This window comes from Borostomias antarcticus (genome assembly GCF_949987555.1).
Source record: "Borostomias antarcticus genome assembly, chromosome: 10".
Taxonomy (NCBI): Eukaryota; Metazoa; Chordata; class Actinopteri; order Stomiiformes; family Stomiidae; genus Borostomias; species Borostomias antarcticus.
This window is the reverse complement of record NC_140243.1, coordinates 11,804,690-11,823,054: the sequence shown is the minus strand read 5'-3', so window position 1 is coordinate 11,823,054 and position 18,365 is coordinate 11,804,690. Positions and strand designations below refer to the sequence as shown.

Below are 18,365 nucleotides of genomic sequence, written 5' to 3'. Positions count from 1 at the left end.
AGCTTGCTTAGTTTTAACAAGTTCTATTGCCAGCTAAATTATCAATTTATTTCAGGAAAAATCCTCATCATTGATAGCCTACTTGGCTACAAATTGTGTTCATTCATAGCCCCTTCTAAATAACTAATGTTCATTATTACTTTGGAAAAAATAGATTCTTGAAAATAATCAACTTTATTATTCAGAATATCTTTTTTTTTTATATTTATCAATTCATAACCCCAGCATTAATAAGTACATATCTGGTTAGAAAACTAAAGTGTTTAAAATCAAATTGAAGACCACTTCACATTCAATTAGTTCATGAGTGACAAAATGCTTAGAATCAAGACAAATTACTGGAGTGTGTTATTGAGGGAAACAGCACACCAGCACATAAAGGCGACTGGGTCGACTGAGCAGCACAGCTGCTGGCAACCTGAGGTGTCAGCATGAACACACTCAAGCACTTAGAACATTCCTTTCCCAGTTTCTGTGTCTCCCCTCTGGTAAACTGTATTCTATCAGGCAGGGCTACCCCCGTTGTAACAAGCAAGCTAAATATACCACATACTGTAGCATCAAGATGTCAATAATGGTTAGATTAAAGAAAACAACACAGATCTGTTGCATCAGAGTAATTCTACTTTCCACTCATGTTGATTGGTCGCTAGTAATCAAGTGGCCTGTGCTTCAGGATTGATCCATTAATTGAAATCAAATAAACATTGTCTGAAGAATGAGACTAAGCAGCTGATTGGCTGCCAGAGCTCATCTGGATCAGGCCTATCAGAGACGAGGTGGTACCCATTAGTCCCACCAGCCAATCAGGAAAGCTTCCAGCCCAAAGAAATCCAGGGGGCATCCAATGAATGGCGTTGCTCAGATCAGCCATGCTGCTCACGACACTGAGGACCTCCCCTCTCAACTGCCTCTGGAGATCAGGCCTGCTGGGTGCACTGCCCTCACTGGGAGGAGAAACACACACACACAGGCACACACACACAGGCACACAAACACATAAGCACACAAACACACACACAGAGGCACACAAACACACGCACACACAATCACACAAACACACACACGCACACACACAAACACACACACACACACACACACACACACACTGCATTAGTTCTTCTTAAACTTGTGTGGCATGTAGGTCCCATTAACACAAATTATTCCTATTCATAAGGGTTTATAAAGCCTACTTGGGAGGCTTCACAAATCATTTAGATTCCTCACTAATAGATGGTGTGATAACCAACGCAGAACACTAATAGATGGTGTTATAACCAATGCAGAACACTAATAGATGCTGTATAACCAATGCAGAACACTAATAGATTCTGTATAACCAATGCAGAACACTAATAGATGCTGTATAACCAATGCAGACTCACCTGCTGCCGGCTTGTCTGGCTCTCTCACAGTTCCTCAATTTCTTTTTCAGCAGCATTAGTACTCTTAAAGACCTATGAATGACAGAGGTAGGTCTCAGCAGGTCGATTCTGTGTTCGCCCTTCAGTCCCATCAGCTCCAAGCCACTACATGAAGGCTTCAACCAAATCATGTGAATGCACTACTATGTACAGCATATACAGTAATGTCTAGACATATTTGGGTTTAAATGAAGAGTGCTCTAGATAACATATGTGAATGTTAATGGTGTACTCTAGACAAAAGTACTGTAAATTGCTTTGGATTTTTTAAATTTTTTTTTTTACTTTATAGGACAGTTGAATGATGGAAAGGTGGGAGAGAAAGAGGGGAAGACATGTAGCAAAGGGCGTGGCCCGGATTCTAACCCATGCCGCTACAGTACGGATTAGCCTTTACATGGTATGCGCCCCAACCCATTGAGCCACTTGCTTTGGATTATTAAAAAATAAAATAAAAATCTGCTAAATGATGTGAATGTAAAATAAACTACAGTCTCACCTGAGGATTCCTAGAAGCAGCGATACTCCCCACAGCACTGTGCTCAACATCCACCATCTATCAGACTTGACCCTGATGAGCTCAGCATCAGCTGCCCAGGCTACGTGCTCACAGGGGTAATAGAGCTGGTCCGCCGCGTTGTTCAGCACAGACATCCAGCGCAGTCCTGAATCTTCCTCCTGGTGACGGGTCGATAGGTATCAATACACAACATTACATTACAGTCATTTAGCAGACACTTTCATCCAAAGAGACTTACAATAATTGCATTTAACGCAGGAAGTCAGTGTACTGCTAGCCTACTCACCAGAACTCACAAGTGCATCTGCCTTCTAAACAACTAAAAGCATAGTGCTAAAGCCAAGAGTAGCAAAATACAAATACAATAGGTGCTTAAGAGGAAGGTACAAAACATTTATATTTTCATATATTCCTTGTAGAGTAAAATAACAATGTGAATGTCATTTAAACTTGGAACTGACAGACGCATTAAGACAGTGTATTGGTCCAATCTCAGGGTCTTAAGAGGGGTCCTACCCCTGCTCCTAAGACATAGCTCTGAGAGTAGGCCAGCATAGACAGTAGACCTACCCCAGCTCCGAAGCCATAGCTCTGGGAGTACGCCAGCATAGAGAGGTCATCGAAGAGTCGAAGCACAGTCCGGCATTGGCTCAGCTGAGCAGAGAACAGCAGAAGGCTCCTCCCGAGCCGCGCTGACCCCTGAGTCTTCCGAGAGAGGACTCCACCAACCAGCTGGGACCCATAGCAGACTGTCCTTATCTGCCCCACACACGCAGAACAATGCATGAAAATGGTGATTGGAAAACAAGATGATTTGTCCTTGATTTGTTTATTGCCATGTTTTATTTATTTATTTATTGCTGCCTTCAGTACCTTACTGTATAACAATATGTACGTTCTTATTATTCTCTCAACAGTGAGAACTGCATAACGTTAATAACGTTAGTTGAACACTTACCACTTTGTCTCTCCCTCTGTACGACTCAAGCAAATTCACAAGCGATTCCAAAGAATGAAGCATGTCAATGTCGGATACATCAAAATAAAGACTATGTATGAGTCATGTTCTCCCAGATTAAGCACAGGTGATGTATTTTATTTACATGAACATGATGTATTTATTTATTTACATGAACGTCAAAGGCTGTGTACTTTGAACAGGAAGTGACGAGCCAACTACGACCACTATCTAGGCAGTATTAGCAGATAACCTATTCAAAAGGCAGAGGCAGAGTGACATCTTTGGTGACATCGGGGAATTCAGGTGCGTAAAGTATAGTACAGGATAACCTACATTTGTCTTTGATCTATGTGCATGTGAGAGTTTTATCTAAGATGAATTATTGGTAACAGTATTAAGATCCCTACAATAATGTGGCCTACTACATTTAAAGCACAATTTGCACAAAATGAATTTATTTCTTAAATTACATTACAGTCATTTATCAGTCGCTTTTTTCCAAAGCGACTTACAATTATTGCATTTAATATAGGAAGTCAGTGTACTACTACTCGCCAGAACTCACAAATTATAGCAAGAGTCAACTTGCAACAATGAACAAATCATAGTGTATCAATCTACAAGGCAATTGTAGCTAACAGAAGTCAAGCTATACTCATCACTACAGTAGGTCTTTGGCTATTACACCAATATTAATAGTTACAGTAAGGCCTCAGTGAAGTGCTGTTTGGTGGTCCACAGTATCTTCAGTGTCAAACGGGACTCAGCGGACGGAGTCATTATCATAAATGTCTATGATGAGGAGACAGAGGGTTAAGGAGAGAGCTCTTCTCCTGCATCTCCACTCTTAAAGGAGTAGTAAAGGGAAAAATCATGTTTAGCCCTGTTTTAAGGTTGCTTATGATCATATACAATGGTTCAGATCAAAAAGTTGACAAAACTAGCACTTTTGAGAAAGTTGATAATTGCTCTACCACCGTTTAGGTCATACAATGGATGTGGGTGGGCACCGTGAAAAATCTTTCAAAAACATGTTAAACTCTCGATTTCAAAGACAAGAAGCTCACGAGGGGGTAATTGGTGTCCGTTGGTGTTCTGACATCAAATTCGCCGCAAAGTATGAATCCTGTAGGGTTTTATTGATCATTTTATGAAATCCATTGACTTGTATTGACGCGACCGTTGTAGATGTGTAGATCAATCCGCAGAGGGGATTCAGGAAGCGGAACTACTTACGGTAGCTATTGTTATTGTTCAAGCGGAAGTTTACACACATATGTGCTACGACTAAATAGTCTATGCTAAATATTTAAAAAAGCCTTTCCAGATGAACTAGAATCGTACTTTATGGCGATTCTTACTTTATTATATGTCAGAACGCCAACTAACACCTCGGTGAGTTTCTTGTCTTTGAAATTGAGAGTTTTACATGTTTTTTGAATGATTTTTCACGGTGCCCACCCACATCCATTGTATGACCAAAACGGTGGTAGAGCAATTATCAGACTTTCTCAAAAGTGCTAGTTTTGTCAACTTTTTGATCTGAACCATTGTATATGATCATACGTAACCTTTAAACAGGGCTAAACATGATTTTTCCCTTTACTACTCCTTTAACTTCATCATGGGACGATTCATTCACCAAAGAAATGAAGTTCATAATGTCATTTCAAACTTGAATTCAAGAAGATGACTATTCTATTAAATAACTTACCATTAAAATGGTCAACATCGTCGTAAATGTCTCCTTCCCTGTAAAGGAGTATTTATGCTATAATGTTCTAGATCTAGAGTATTGAAAATGTACTGTTCCCCATAGATACTGATAAAAACAAGGCTAAAATGTTAACCCACAATAAAACGAAAATACCTAAACTAATGGGTTAAAATGAAAATACCCAACCTAATGGGTTAAACAATAGGAATTAGCTATAGTCAAGACATCAAGTTAAGCAATAATAGAAATATGTACTTTTGATCAAGTTGACCAATAATAGAAACAAACCTACATTTGAAGAAGAAGAATCCTGGGCACATATCCATCTGAGGGAGGATGACACCACAAAATAATAACATTACATCGGTTATTATTTACACCATAAAATAATAACATTACATCGGTTAATATTTACACCATAAAATAATAACATTATCTGTTATCATTTACACCATACATTCTTCAAAATTCAACTAACCGGTGAGATATACAGTTGTCTCAACATGTAATAACCAATCCTGAGATGTCATGATGACAATTAAGTATCTTTACACAAGAGGGCAGGCTATTCACATACATTTCCCTTTGTGGTTTCGACACAGGGCTTTCTTGTCATTGGTGATCTGGATGATGTCAAGGATTTCTCCTTTAGACACAGATAGATCCTTCCCTGCTGCCCTCTTGATGCTGGCATTAGGATCGACCATCATTTTGTCTAGTACGTATATTGGTCCATTGAACTGAAACACATGAAAGTGCATGGTTGATTGTCTTTTCCTTCATTAAGTGGTGAGCTGTTCCACCTTTTGTGTTTGAAACACAAATGCTTTCAACAACGGGTGTTATTTTGTGTCTAGATGACAAGGTATGCAAAATAATGCAAACAGCTCTGTGACTTCTTCTGAGAAGAGCAAGAACCAGATTTACCTTAAATTTTGTCCTGAACTCTTTCTCTAGTTTGGGATCTAGACTGGAAGATAATACACATTTCAATACTTTTCCTGGGAGCAAATTAAAGCCATGTTATACATTCTGTTTATCATTTTGCAAGTGTGCTGTTCCACATTCACTCATGCTATGCGACTGTTGCATACTACACTAGAGTGTGCTTTACTTCAAGTAAACAAATCACAGTAGTAATGCTACTGCTACTAGCCAAATGCAAAGGAGCACAACTACCTCTTTTGCTCATTGGTTTTAGTGATCAATTAGCACATTGATGCTCAAAAATAGAGTAAGTAGATCAGTCATTACACATTTCAATTACTGAGGAGGAAATCTCAAGCAGGGTTAAAATGTTAAGACCTGATTTCAGGAGGCGGAGGAGGAAGCTGGACATCATCATAGTCATCTGAGAGAATGAGAGAGAGACAGAGAGAGGGAGAGAGACAGAGGGATAGATAGAGAGAGGGGGGAGAGAGACAGAGAGAGGGAGCGAGACAGAGGGATAGATAGAGAGAGGGGGGAGAGAGACAGAGAGAGGGAGAGACAGACAAAGGGATAGATAGAGAGAGGGGGGAGAGAGACAGAGAGAGGGAGAGAGACAGAGGGATAGATAGAGAGAGGGGGAGAGAGACAGAGAGAGGGAGAGACAGACAGAGGGATAGATAGAGAGAGGGGAGAGAGAGACAGAGAGAGGGAGACAGACCGAGGGATAGATAGAGAGAGGGGGGAGAGAGACAGAGAGAGGGAGAGACAGACAGAGGGATAGATAGAGAGAGGGGGGAGAGAGACAGAGAGAGAGACAGAGGGATAGATAGAGAGAGGGGAGAGAGACAGAGAGAGGGAGAGACAGACAGAGGGATAGATAGAGAGAGGGGAGAGAGAGGTAAAGAGAGGGAGAGGGAGGGTGAGAGAAACATTAACCTGCTGTTGATTTCCTGTGAACTAACTATGGCTTACTTAAAAATATCTGTCAGGATCACTTACCATCCTCATCCTGCGTCATGCTGCTGTAAATTAGATTAGAAAAACTCCATCAGTCCATAGCAAAAGAAGGACTACTTTGACCTTTGAACATACTAGATAGATAGATAGATAGATAGATAGATAGATAGATAGATAGATACTGTAGATAGATAGATAGATAGATAGATAGATAGATAGATAGATAGATAGATAGATAGATAGATAGATAGATAGATAGATAGATAGATAGATAGATAGATAGATAGATAGGAACTTTAATAGTCCCTGTAGAAAGGGAATATAGTGTATTGTAGAGGTGGACCTGCTCATGTGATCTAAGGAGTCTACGTCTGGGTCAGGAGGAGGTGGAGGCAAGTAGGACATGATGTGTGACCGGTGTTTACGTTTCACCTCCTCATAGTCCACGTCCACACATGAGTTACTGATGTAGCCATCTGGGAGGTAAACAAGGAAAGACTCTGTTAGATGTATTTATGGTGCCAGAGGTTTATAACAAGAGGCTCTTATATCTGTCCTAGTTGCCAAATGTTGTATGTCATTAGCTTGCACGATATGTAAATGTAGGACTTAGAATGTGTGAAAAGGCATGTAATTTGGGGATGAATTACAACTCACAGGTGCCAGTCATTGTGCGGGCAAGCCACTTGCCCCTGGGGGTGTCATTAACCCTTAAGATGTCCACATTCTGTCCTTGTTGGACACTTAGGTCCTGTTTGTCACCCCCTTGCCAATCATGTCGCACCCTCGCGATGTACAGAACTTCCACTTTTCCTGAGAGCTGTGGGAGGGAGAAAAATGTAGTGGGGAAATTTTAAGCTGTTGAAATGGAAATTTGAAATGGAAATTGATTTCAGTTTTCCGTTAATAAGTAACAGAAATCTGTCTCTACAAATTCATATACACTCAAATACATACATAAAAGAAAAATACTTAAAGTTTCACAGTTGACAGTCGTTCTATGTCAATAGATCATCCTTTCTCATAATGGTTCAATACATTATTTTTTAAACAATTACCTTATTGAGAGTTCTACACTTTTTCAATTCATCATAAGAGCTGTTCCATATTACATTACAGTCATTTAGCTGACGCTTTTATCCAAAGCGACTTACAATAATTGTATTTAACATACAGTAGGAAAAGCCAATGTACTACTACTCACCAGAACTCACAAGTGCATCTCCTTTCTAAAACAAGTGACTAAGAGCATAATCTACTGCTGAAGGCAAAGTGTAAGAATAGTAATCTAAAAATACAATAGGTGCTTAAGAGGGAGGATCGTGGCAGTACTTCTTGAAGAGATGAGTTTTGAACCTGCAGCAAAAGATGGGCAGCGTCTCTGCTGTCCTGGCGTCAGTGGGCAGTTCGTTCCACCACTGCGGGGCCAGGATAGAGAAGAGCCGTGCTCATGTCAATCAACCGCAGGGGCCTCGGAGTGACGGGAAAACCAGTCGCCCCAAGGTAGCAGAGCGCAGCTGTCGGGAGGGGGTATAGGGTTTGACCATGGCCTGGAGGTAGGAGGGAGCTGTTCCTTTCATTGCCCTGTAGGCTAGTACCAGAGTTTTAAACTGGATGCGAGTTGCGACAGGGAGCCAGTGTAGGGAGCCAGTGCAGGGTCAAGGATAACACCCAGGTTTTTAAATGAAGCTCAGGGTCAAGGATAACACCCATGTTTTTAAATGAAGCTCAGGGTCAAGGATAACACCCAGGTTTCTAAATGAAGATCAGGGTCAAGGATAACGGCCAGCAGGTTTTTCACTTTTGGTTTAACCTGTGGGGACAGATTTCCCAGTCTACTCATAATGTCATGTCTCTGGCCGTCTGTGACAACAATAAGGACTTCCGTTTTTTCTTGGTTTAGTTTAAGAAAATTGCCATTCATCCAAAGCTTAGTACTGGAAAGGCATTTCTGAGGACGTAAGGCATCTTTGTTGTCTGGTGCTACAGAAAGATACAACTGGGTGTCATCAGCATAACACTGAAAATGAATCCCTTGGTCACGGATCATTTCTCCAAATGGGAGCATATATGCTGTTAGACAGTAGGGAAAACAACAGTGGACCAAGGATCGAGCCCTGAGGAACACCATAAAGGAAGCGTTGCTTCTCCAAAACATAGTCACCATGACTCACACAGTAATTTCTGTCTGTGAGGTACTGTAGGTATGGAACAAGCACAATGTAGTCTCTGAGAGATTAATCCAGGTTTTGGGTCTGTTCAGAAGTATCCCATGATCAATAGTGTCAAACGCAGCACTCAAATCGAGAAGAACAAGGATGGAAACTTTATTTTCATCTGCGCTCATTCTAAGATTGTTAATGAGTGCTGGCCCAATGCTATGTCCACCTCTGAAACCAGACTGACATTTCTCATAAATATCATTGTCATGTAAAAATGCCTCCAACTGTTTCAACACTGCTCTTTCCAGGATTTATATAGAAAGGGCAGGTTGGATATTGGCTTATAATTAATTACTCAAAACAGAGGAATAATGTAGATTTTTAGTAAAGGCCTGACAAGCAGTTTTAAGAGCCTGGAAAGATACCATATTTTAGAGAGCAGTTGACAATATCCAGTAGGTCTGGAGTAAGACAGTCTATTACCTCTTAAAAAAAAAGAAAGTGGGGATAGCATCAAGGGAACAGGTGGAAGACTTAATAATACTTTTTTAGAGTTCACTAATTTTCACTAATGACCCTTCACTAATTTTATTTGGAGTTCACTAATTTTCACTAATGACCCTTCACTAATTTTATTAAAACAATTTAGATCATTTAAATTTCCTCGAGCAATGCCTGCGATTTCTTTATAAGTAGTATTCTTGATACTACAGTAGTTCTGATACCGACAATCTTGTCTTCAAAGAACGAGGTAAACTCCTCGCACTTTGACTATGAAGGTTGGTGGATATGCTCGTTGAAGTGGGGAGGATTTAGAAGGTGATCGATAGTAGAGAAAAAGATTCTGGTGTTGTTTCTATTGTCGCTAATAATTTTAGAAAAATATGCCTGCCTTTCGCAGTGCAAAGATGTGTTGTAAGCGTAGATGGAATTTGAAGAGGATCTTGTGGTGGACTGTTAAGAGGATCTTGTGGTGGACTGTTAAGAGGATCTTGTGGTGGACTGTTAAGAGGATGTTGTGGTGGACTGTTAAGAGGATCTTGTGGTGGACTGTTAGCTTACTTGTCCTCCATACACACTCAGCCCGGCAGCATTCCCTCTTTAGCAGGGGAACCCCAGGAGAGACATTCAATAGTTGTTGATAGTAGAATTACAGTTCTTCATTAACGGCACATTTGCAAAACACCAGATCAAAATATTGAAACAGCTGCTGTGATATTCAAATGTAGCCAATGGGTTAGAATAAGAATAAGAATAAGAATAAGAATAAGAATAAGAATAAGAATAAGAATAAGAATAAGAATAAGAATAAGAATAAGAATAAGATGTGCTACTGTACTCTACTGTACCTTGAATTTCTTTTTATACTCATTTTCTCTCTTCTGTCTTTTCTCTTCCTCCTTCCTGTCCTGTTCGTGCTGCTGTTTCATCTCTCTCTCTGCCCTTTGGTCTGATCTGCTGGAGGCTGCTGCCCCAATGGCCCTTTTGTGACGGGAAAACAAACAGAATTTGAGTGGTCAGTGTTCAAAAAGGTCATTTAAAACGGATTGCCATTACAAACACATACTAGTCACAAATGAAAATATGAATAAATATGGTTTGAATGATTGACTGTGGTCAAATGGTAAGAGGCTAGGCTACTGTACTTACTCATTGTCGATGGTGTCATAGATCTCACTTCCATCACTCGACTGCAGCAATGAGAGAACAGATGGATTAATAGGTAAGTCAGTGGATTATAAAATGCATGTATTTATTTTTCTTTAAACAAACAAAAAGTCAATATCTGAAAATAAGTCAGTGTTTTTTGTTTTTTTGTTCCATGACCATGTAGCGCTGGTTACTGGTATTGTAGAATGAGTGATATCATGCTCTCACCCTGTCCGGTTGAGAAGAACTGTTATCATTCCAAGAGTCTGTGGAAGGAAATATCAGAAGAGCAATGACAGTTTCTAACTTGACTGAGCCAAGCCACTACATACACACTATATACATGGACAGTTTCTAACTTGACTGAGCCACAGACTGTCTGCTCTCCCTCTTTGCAACGCCTCTGTTATTACAGTATTAGAACTCCTGACTTAGATTTCCCCCCTTATGGAATACAAAAACAATGTCACCACTAAAGAAATGAAGCACAAAATTAATCAGCTCACTATAGTGTATAGTATACACATCATACACACTATAGTACAGTACGCTCACTATAGTACAGTATGCTCACTGTAGTGTATAGTATACACACTATACATACAATAGTACAGTATGCCTCTCAAACATGTAGTGTACAGTAGTAGGTAGGGCTCTAGTAGGTATAGGCCAACCTTACCAGCCTTATCCCAGCTTCCTGGGTACCCAGGGGGTGGAGGGGGAGGCGGTGGAAGATCTATGTCGTCATAGTAATCCTCCTGGTAATCTTGTCTGGGATTTAATTGTTAACAAACACATATGAAAAATGTAACAAAACGCTCCATACTGTCCATGATCCATCCTGTTGCCTTTTGATAATAATCACAGTGTTACAATATGAAGTTACCTTCCGGATACTACTAATCCGGATAGTAATCCCTTCCAGAATCTAATTTAAAGGAACGATTAAATGACAGGACAAAGCAATCACCATCCCATTAGGCACCCATACACTTGAGGAAAGGTTTGGCATATTGGATTAATGCCACTGCACATACCAACCTAATTTACCATCACACTGTGCGCATGACCATGCTACAGCTCTAAGAGAATTTGACATGCGCTACATTGCATCACTATCAAATCAAATCTCCAGGAATATCCAAGAAGTGATCCGGACTCACACAGGGGTGTGCTGTCTGGGCAGGCTGCCGGGTTTGCTGGGAGGTCTGGGGGGGGCAGACGGAAGCAGGGACAGACCACTGATGCTGGAGGGCGAAGAACCTGGAGACAAGTTAGAACAGAAACGAGCCGGGCTCCGTGCTCGATAAGGAGCAAACTGGCTTAATAATGTTAACACATGATGCTTACTAAAACAGAAATACACTGTACGGTTAACTCCGTATTTCTATATGGGTATTTCCATATTTCTCCTTTTGTATTACATAAGTTGATAACTTTTCTTAGTAAATTAACCTCTAACTGAGAAGGATTTCAATCTGGGGTTCTCGATCTCAGACAAGCTTTCTCAGCTTGAGAGCTTGATAGCCAAACCACTTGCATCAGGACACTCACCATCTGCCTTCTTCAGGCCTGGGCGTTCCGGGAGTGTGGGTGGAGCTCGGGGGAGTCTCTGGTATGGCTCCAGGCTGACATGGGGGGGGCGTCTGGGCTTCAGGGGCCTGGGGCCCTCAGGGGGCAGGGGTCGCCTCAGAGGGATCACCTCCACCAGGCTCTTCTGGCTAGGCAGCACTGGGGGGTCTCTGGGACCTGGCTTGGTTGGTGGCAGCCCTTGGACCCGCCAGCTAGTGGACTTCACCTTGTCTGGAGTCTCCGTCTCTGCAGAACGTGGAGCAGGTCGGGGTAGCGCCTTGGGCTCTTGGTGGTGGGACGGCTGAGAAAGGGGGAAGACCCCTTGGGGTAGCTGGGGCCTGGGGGCGCCGGGAGCACACCCTGGCTCCGCCCTCTTTGGCCTGGAGAGCTTCTGGAGATCCGGGGTGGAGCTTGACCCAGGAAGTAGCGGGGTGAACATGGGCAATACTTTGTGCCTGGCCACCCCGTTTGCAGTAACACCGGCCTCCATCATGATAGGGCCTCCCCTCCCAGACCCCGGCAGTGGAGACTTAGGAGAGCTGCTTTCTCTGCTGCTGTCAGACATGTCAGCCTTGATGTGGAACCTGGCCCTGAGCGCCTTCACATCTACACTCTCCCCCTGATGAAGACACAGTATCTTAGAATCAAGGAGGTTATGGGAGATTATAGTGCTGCTTTGTCAGAGCAGGAAGTTAGCAGAAACCAGTGCAACTGCTCCTACACACCTCTCTCTTCACACCCCTTTGCAAGCACACAAGCAAAGAGGTTCCTGGGTTCTTGGATAATTATTGACACTAGCTTACAGTGTACAAATCTCTATAAGTACATTTGTATAAATAATATAAGTCTCCCTGAGTTACAAAATGTGATCAGGCTGACCAGCAGATCTGATACACTGTAAAATATGATACGTAAATGGGTAGTGTGCTATTTTGGACATTTAGCCCTATTTTTGGTCTGTCTACAATGAACCTGAAACAGAGACCATCATTTCACTGATCGTTCCAGTATTGAGCTAGCTGCAGTTTTTATGCAGGCTCTCACTGGGCTACAATGGAAGTCAATGGGGCATATGTAAATGCGTTGGAAAAACTATGATTAAATGGTTTTCCGAGACGGGAAGCGTAGGGTGTAATCTTACCAGTCTCAGTATGCTCTCCTGTGAAATATATCACAATCCGAAAGTTTTTACATGTTTGGCATGGCTAGGACATAAGCATATGTATTAAAGGAGTAGTAAAGGGAAAATGCATGTTTCGCCCTGTTTTAAGGTTACTTATGATCATATACAATGGTTCAGATCAAAACGTTGACAAAACTAGCACTTTTGAGAAAGTCTGATAACTGCTCTGCCACCTTTTTGGTCATACAATGGATGTGGGTGGGCACCTTGAAAAATCATTCAAAAAACATGTTAAACTCTCAATTTCAAAGACAAGAAACTCACCAAGGTGTTAGTTGCCGTTCTGACATATAATTCGCCATAAAGTAAGATTGTAGTTAATCTAGAAAGCTTTTTTAAATATTTAGCATAGAACTATTTAGTCGCAGCACATACGTGTGTAAACTTCCGCAAACTAGGTAGCCTAGCAACATAAACAATAACAATAGCTACCGTAAACAGTTCCGCTTCCTGAATCCCTTCTGCGGATTGATCTACACATCTACAACGGTCGCTTCAATACAAGTCAATGGATTAAATAAAATGATCAATAAAACCCTACAGGATTCATACTTTGCGGCGAATTTGATGTCAGAACACCAACGGACACCAATTACCCCCTCGGTGAGCTTCTTGTCTTTGAAATCGAGAGTTTAACATGTTTTTGAAAGATTTTTCAAGGTGCCCACCCACATCCATTGTATGACCTAAACAGTGGTAGAGCAATTATCAGACTTTCTCAAAAGTGCTAGTTTTGTCAACGTTTTGATCTGAACCATTGTATATGATCATAAGTAACCTTAAAACAGGGCTAAACATGCATTTTCCCTTTACTACTCCTTTAAGCAGTATTAAGCAGCTATATTGCAGCTAGCTAAATACTGGAACGATCAGTGAAATTATGGGCTCTATGTTTAAGGTTCATGGTAGTGGTAGACAGACCACAAATAGGACTAAATGTACAAAATAGCACACTACCCTTTTTTAAAAAGGGAGGAAACCCGTTGCCTTAGGAAAATTAAGTAAATTAACTTATTTGTGAGACAAATTTTTGCAGGAACACAGGTAACTCTAGATAGTGTTGCCCTTGATTAAAATGGCACAAAAATACAATCAAATACTGAACTTTCCCAAATTCAGATAAACACAAACTATCTATGATAAATAGTTCAGGGGGATGAGTCAATAAGGAATATTGGCACCTGCAGAAAAGCCAGATGTTTTTACAGATACTGTACATTTGAACCTAAAAGCTTTGGTAACCTACTGCTAAAGCATGGTCTGGTGATTCATGGTATTGCAACATTCCTCACTGATATTTTCAGGTATATCATTGCATACCAGTTAAAGTGAAAAACAAAAAGAACAGAAATTAATTTCACAAAGTGGTAAACCATCAAGCCACATGTCCCATGCTAGAGACTGGGTGTGGTTTGCCATACAGTATATGCATTTTTGGTCAAGTTGAACCTCTGCATATTCAGATAGAGCCACATGGTTATGAAATAATCTTCTAGAACATGGTGTTAGACAGGGTGTGCCCAGTTCACAGGTAGCCTATCAGGCCACTAACAACCGATCTGGACAAAGACCACTAACAACACATATTTGTGCTTTATTTCACTTCATTTGAATAGCATACTTAATAACAGTCTGCATGGGCATTACAAGGTAAGATGTCAAGATGGTGGGACCTACTGTAGTACAGTATATAAGAGACACACTATATTATACACACTATATGAACATAATAATAATAATAATAATACTACAGGTGTGGTGTGTGCTTGCTCTTTTGTTGCTTCTGTTTCTTTGCCTGTCTGTGTTTTTTTCTTCATTAGTCAGGCAAGTCATTAAGAACAAATTCTTTTTTTACAATATTAATGTTTATGTTACTCTTGTTCTTTTGCTGCTCGGTTGTTTTTACTGTATTATGTTACTCTTGTTCTTTTGTTGCTCGGTTGTTTTTACTGTATTTCCTGATGATATGCCAGCATGTACACAGAGGGTGTGTGATGACTGGATGTGTGCTGCTGTCTCTTACTGTGTTGAAATATTGGGATCAGTGTTTTTGTCTTTTAACTGTGTTGAAATGTTTGGATGTGTTCTGTTGTCTTTTAATTGTGTTGATTGTTTGGATGTGTGCTATTGTCTTTTAACTGTTTTGATTGTTTGGATGTGTGCTGTTGTCTTTTAACTGTGTTGATTGTTTGGATGTGTACTGTTAACTGTGTTGGTTGATTATTTGGATGTGTGCTATTGTCTTTTAACTGTGTTGATTGTTTGGATGTGTGCTGTTGTATTTTAACTGTGTTGATTGTTTGGATGTGTGCTGTTGTATTTTAACTGTGTTGATTGTTTGGATGTGTGCTATTGTCTTTTAACTGTGTTGATTGTTTGGATGTGTGCTGTTGTATTTTAACTGTGTTGATTGTTTGGATGTGTGCTGTTGTATTTTAACTGTGTTGATTGTTTGGATGTGTGCTATTGTCTTTTAACTGTGTTGATTGTTTGGATGTGTGCTGTTGTATTTTAACTGTGTTGATTGTTTGGATGTGTGCTGTTGTTTTTTAACTGTGTTGATTGTTTGGATGTGTGCTGTTAACTGTGTTGTTTGTTTGGATGTGTGCTGTTGACTATAACTGTGCTGGTTTTAAATTAATTTTGACATCCCTTTTCAGCCCCCCCCCCCCCCCCCCCCACTCTTCCCTCAAGAGGCTTTGTCTTTTGCCAGGCTAGATAATGATACTACATCTACAAGTTGAAGGACGACTGCAACAATGACAGAAGCAGGAAGCAACTGTAACCACACACCTATGCACCTCGTGTCAGTCTGCAGACATGGCACATCCGCTGCATGCTTTGCTAAAGACAATCATCAAAGGAAATAGTCTAAGACAATTTTACACCACAAAAGACATTTGTTCTTCTGACACTTGCTTGCTGAAAACATAACAGTTTGCCCTTAGACATTTTCTGAGTTGCCGTTTTAAATTTAGGCTATATGTCTGAATAGGCCTAATAATTATCATACACAGCAGCATTGTACAGTAGGGGATGTCATGTAACACAAATGCTTGAATGTTGGTATGACAGTTGTTTACTGAGCATATGAATAATTAACTAGTTATAATAAACATCCTTGAACAGGGATCAATGGGTTCTTTCATCCTCCTGCGGACAGTGCACCTAACCAAGTTCCTCTGATCGCTTGAAAGAAATTCATGAACTGTAAAATTGTCTACACTTGATTAACCTTTTTGTTACATGTTTCAATTATGATTGATGATTGAAACAGTCTTTGCCTTCTCCTGTGACCAATTAACTTCATTTTGATGTTAATTTTGAAGGTATGAAGTTAAAGGACAAAAAACAACAACAGGCACGTTTTTCAAGTTATCAAGATGAAACGTGCCACAGTAGTTTCAACCATCTATTTATGTTTGTCTGTGTGTGTGTGTGTGTGTGTGTTTGTGTGTGTGTGTGTGTGTGTGTGTGTGTGTACTATATTAATGATATTAATGGGCAGAGAGAGAGACAGAGAGGGAATTCTTATAGCCATCATAAAGATATCATAAGTGTCAAAATTGTGCAAGACAACATTTGTTTAATAAATGTACTGTCTCTTAATAATAGTCATGCCTTACCATATTTGCCTTTAGGAGGGTTTCTCTCTAACTCAGATCCAGGATAACTGTTTGGGTGCCATTCACGAGCGAGGACGTTGGAACTTGCGGTCCTACCAATGACAGCTTCAGGAAGTAGGCTAGCTATTATATCGGCCTATTGTTTTCGGTAGAGATGTCACTTAAAATTGAGTTAGACGTCTGTCTGCGCCGCCGTTACATAGCATTTCTGTTTGATCGACGAAGTAAATGAAAATGTATTTTGTTTGGTTTTGTTTCAATAAACGATTTATTAAATTCCCATCATTACCGCCCCTGTAGGCTACTGCAACTGAACATTATTACAGTAGACCTTTAGTAGACCAAAGTTGTAGCAAGTTGCACCCATTAGACGCCAATGAAACATTATACTTTGGCGCCATCTCTCTTCAGTGAGATGTAGGATTCATACAGAATCTAACACTGCAGGTGAAAAGGGGAGGATGCGCCAAGAGGTGAATTGCACTCACTTGAGCAGCAAGTCATTAAGTTCTTAACAACAAAGACATTCATAAAGACAGTAAAAACATAGCGGCCTGTCTGTCACGCCATACTCCAGAACAAAACAACAGGACAAACATTATCTTAGCAAAACTGAGGCGTTAAAAGCTGCAAAAACAGGAAGGGCACAGAGTATATGTGAATGATCTCACAAAGAGAAATGCAGAGATTGCAAGAGAAAGGGAAACCAAATTCAGAGCACTTGGACAACTGTAATAATAATCATACTCATAATCATAATAATAATAATAATAATAATAATAATAATAATAATAATAATAATACACTTTTTTTTATACTGCACTTTTCAAAACAGGGCTACAAAGTGCTTCACAAACAAAATAAAACAATTAGAACAACACAAAAACATGTAAGAGAACAAATAAGAAGCACTAACAACACCATAAAATACAACAGAAGCGAAGAAAGCAAAGTGATTAAAATGAAATAAAAAATGCTATGACATAAATAAACACTACAATGAAAAAGCTTTTCTATAAAAATGAGTTTCGAGAAGAGACAAAAAAATGATACAGGTTTAGCTTGTCTAAGACTCACGGAGTGAGTTCCACAACTGAGGGGCCCCTTTAGCAAGCAATATTGAATGGAGCCTACACAGGAACAGGCTTCGTCAGAGACATAACATATCTTGACCAATTATAAATGAAAATGATGAATATGATGATAGAGAGGTGGAATAATGGCTGTAGACTCCCATCCCTACAGGACCTGCACGCCTCCAGGACCCCAAAACAGGCCAATGAGATATCGTGGGCGACCCCTCCCATGCCGGTCACGGTAACTTTGACCCACTGCCCTCGGGCAGGAGACTGCGGGCCATCGGGATCGGGTCTTCACGCCACAAAAACAGCTTCTTTCCCACGGCCATCAGACTCATTAACAATGCTCGTGTCCCGACTCGACACAATACACGTGTCCCGACCCCCAGCACCACCACTACGTCTTCTGATTGTTCCACATACCCCAGCGGCCCACACACACTACATCCACCACACAACACTAGGCCTATACACTCTGTACACTAACTGTACATAAACTCACCACACTCCATTCTGTAGTATTGCATTTGTGCCTCCCCATTTTTACCGTAATTTCGTAATTTGAACTGTATTTTGTTTGCATT

At 40.5% G+C, this 18,365-nt stretch overlaps 2 protein-coding genes across 2 annotated transcripts; both read right to left on the bottom strand.

Annotated features, from left to right (window-relative positions):
• Positions 1-164: 164 nt before the first annotated feature.
• On the bottom strand, positions 165-3,073 carry pex11g (peroxisomal biogenesis factor 11 gamma). Its single transcript, XM_084444291.1, has 5 exons — positions 2,903-3,073; positions 2,515-2,703; positions 1,924-2,102; positions 1,386-1,457; positions 165-947 (listed from the first exon to the last, which is right to left on the bottom strand). Exons 1-5 carry the CDS (start codon positions 2,963-2,965, stop codon positions 725-727), a joined length of 726 nt encoding a protein of 241 aa, XP_084300417.1. The 5' UTR covers positions 2,966-3,073; the 3' UTR covers positions 165-724.
• A 595-nt stretch (positions 3,074-3,668) lies between these two features.
• LOC311314146 (uncharacterized protein) lies at positions 3,669-18,062 on the bottom strand (the record flags this gene model as incomplete). The annotated part of the gene is made up of 15 exons (XM_084444482.1): positions 3,669-3,697; positions 4,620-4,657; positions 4,915-4,948; positions 5,200-5,362; positions 5,550-5,592; positions 6,853-6,985; positions 7,167-7,329; positions 10,021-10,153; positions 10,322-10,362; positions 10,550-10,587; positions 11,001-11,092; positions 11,485-11,584; positions 11,876-12,512; positions 17,780-17,832; positions 18,035-18,062. The coding sequence occupies 15 exons, from the start codon at positions 18,060-18,062 to the stop codon at positions 3,669-3,671; spliced, it is 1,725 nt and encodes a 574-aa protein (XP_084300608.1).
• Positions 18,063-18,365: the final 303 nt, after the last annotated feature.

Coding starts and splice junctions, on each gene's coding strand:
- pex11g (XM_084444291.1), bottom strand. CDS start 2,965: ATGCTTCATTCTTTGGAATCGCTTGTGAATTTGCTTGAGTCGTACAGA. Junction 2,103..2,514: donor GCTATGGCTTCGGAGCTGGG/GTAGGTCTACTG, acceptor ACCCGTCACCAG/GAGGAAGATTCAGGACTGCG. Junction 1,458..1,923: donor CTGCTTCTAGGAATCCTCAG/GTGAGACTGTAG, acceptor TGTCATTCATAG/GTCTTTAAGAGTACTAATGC.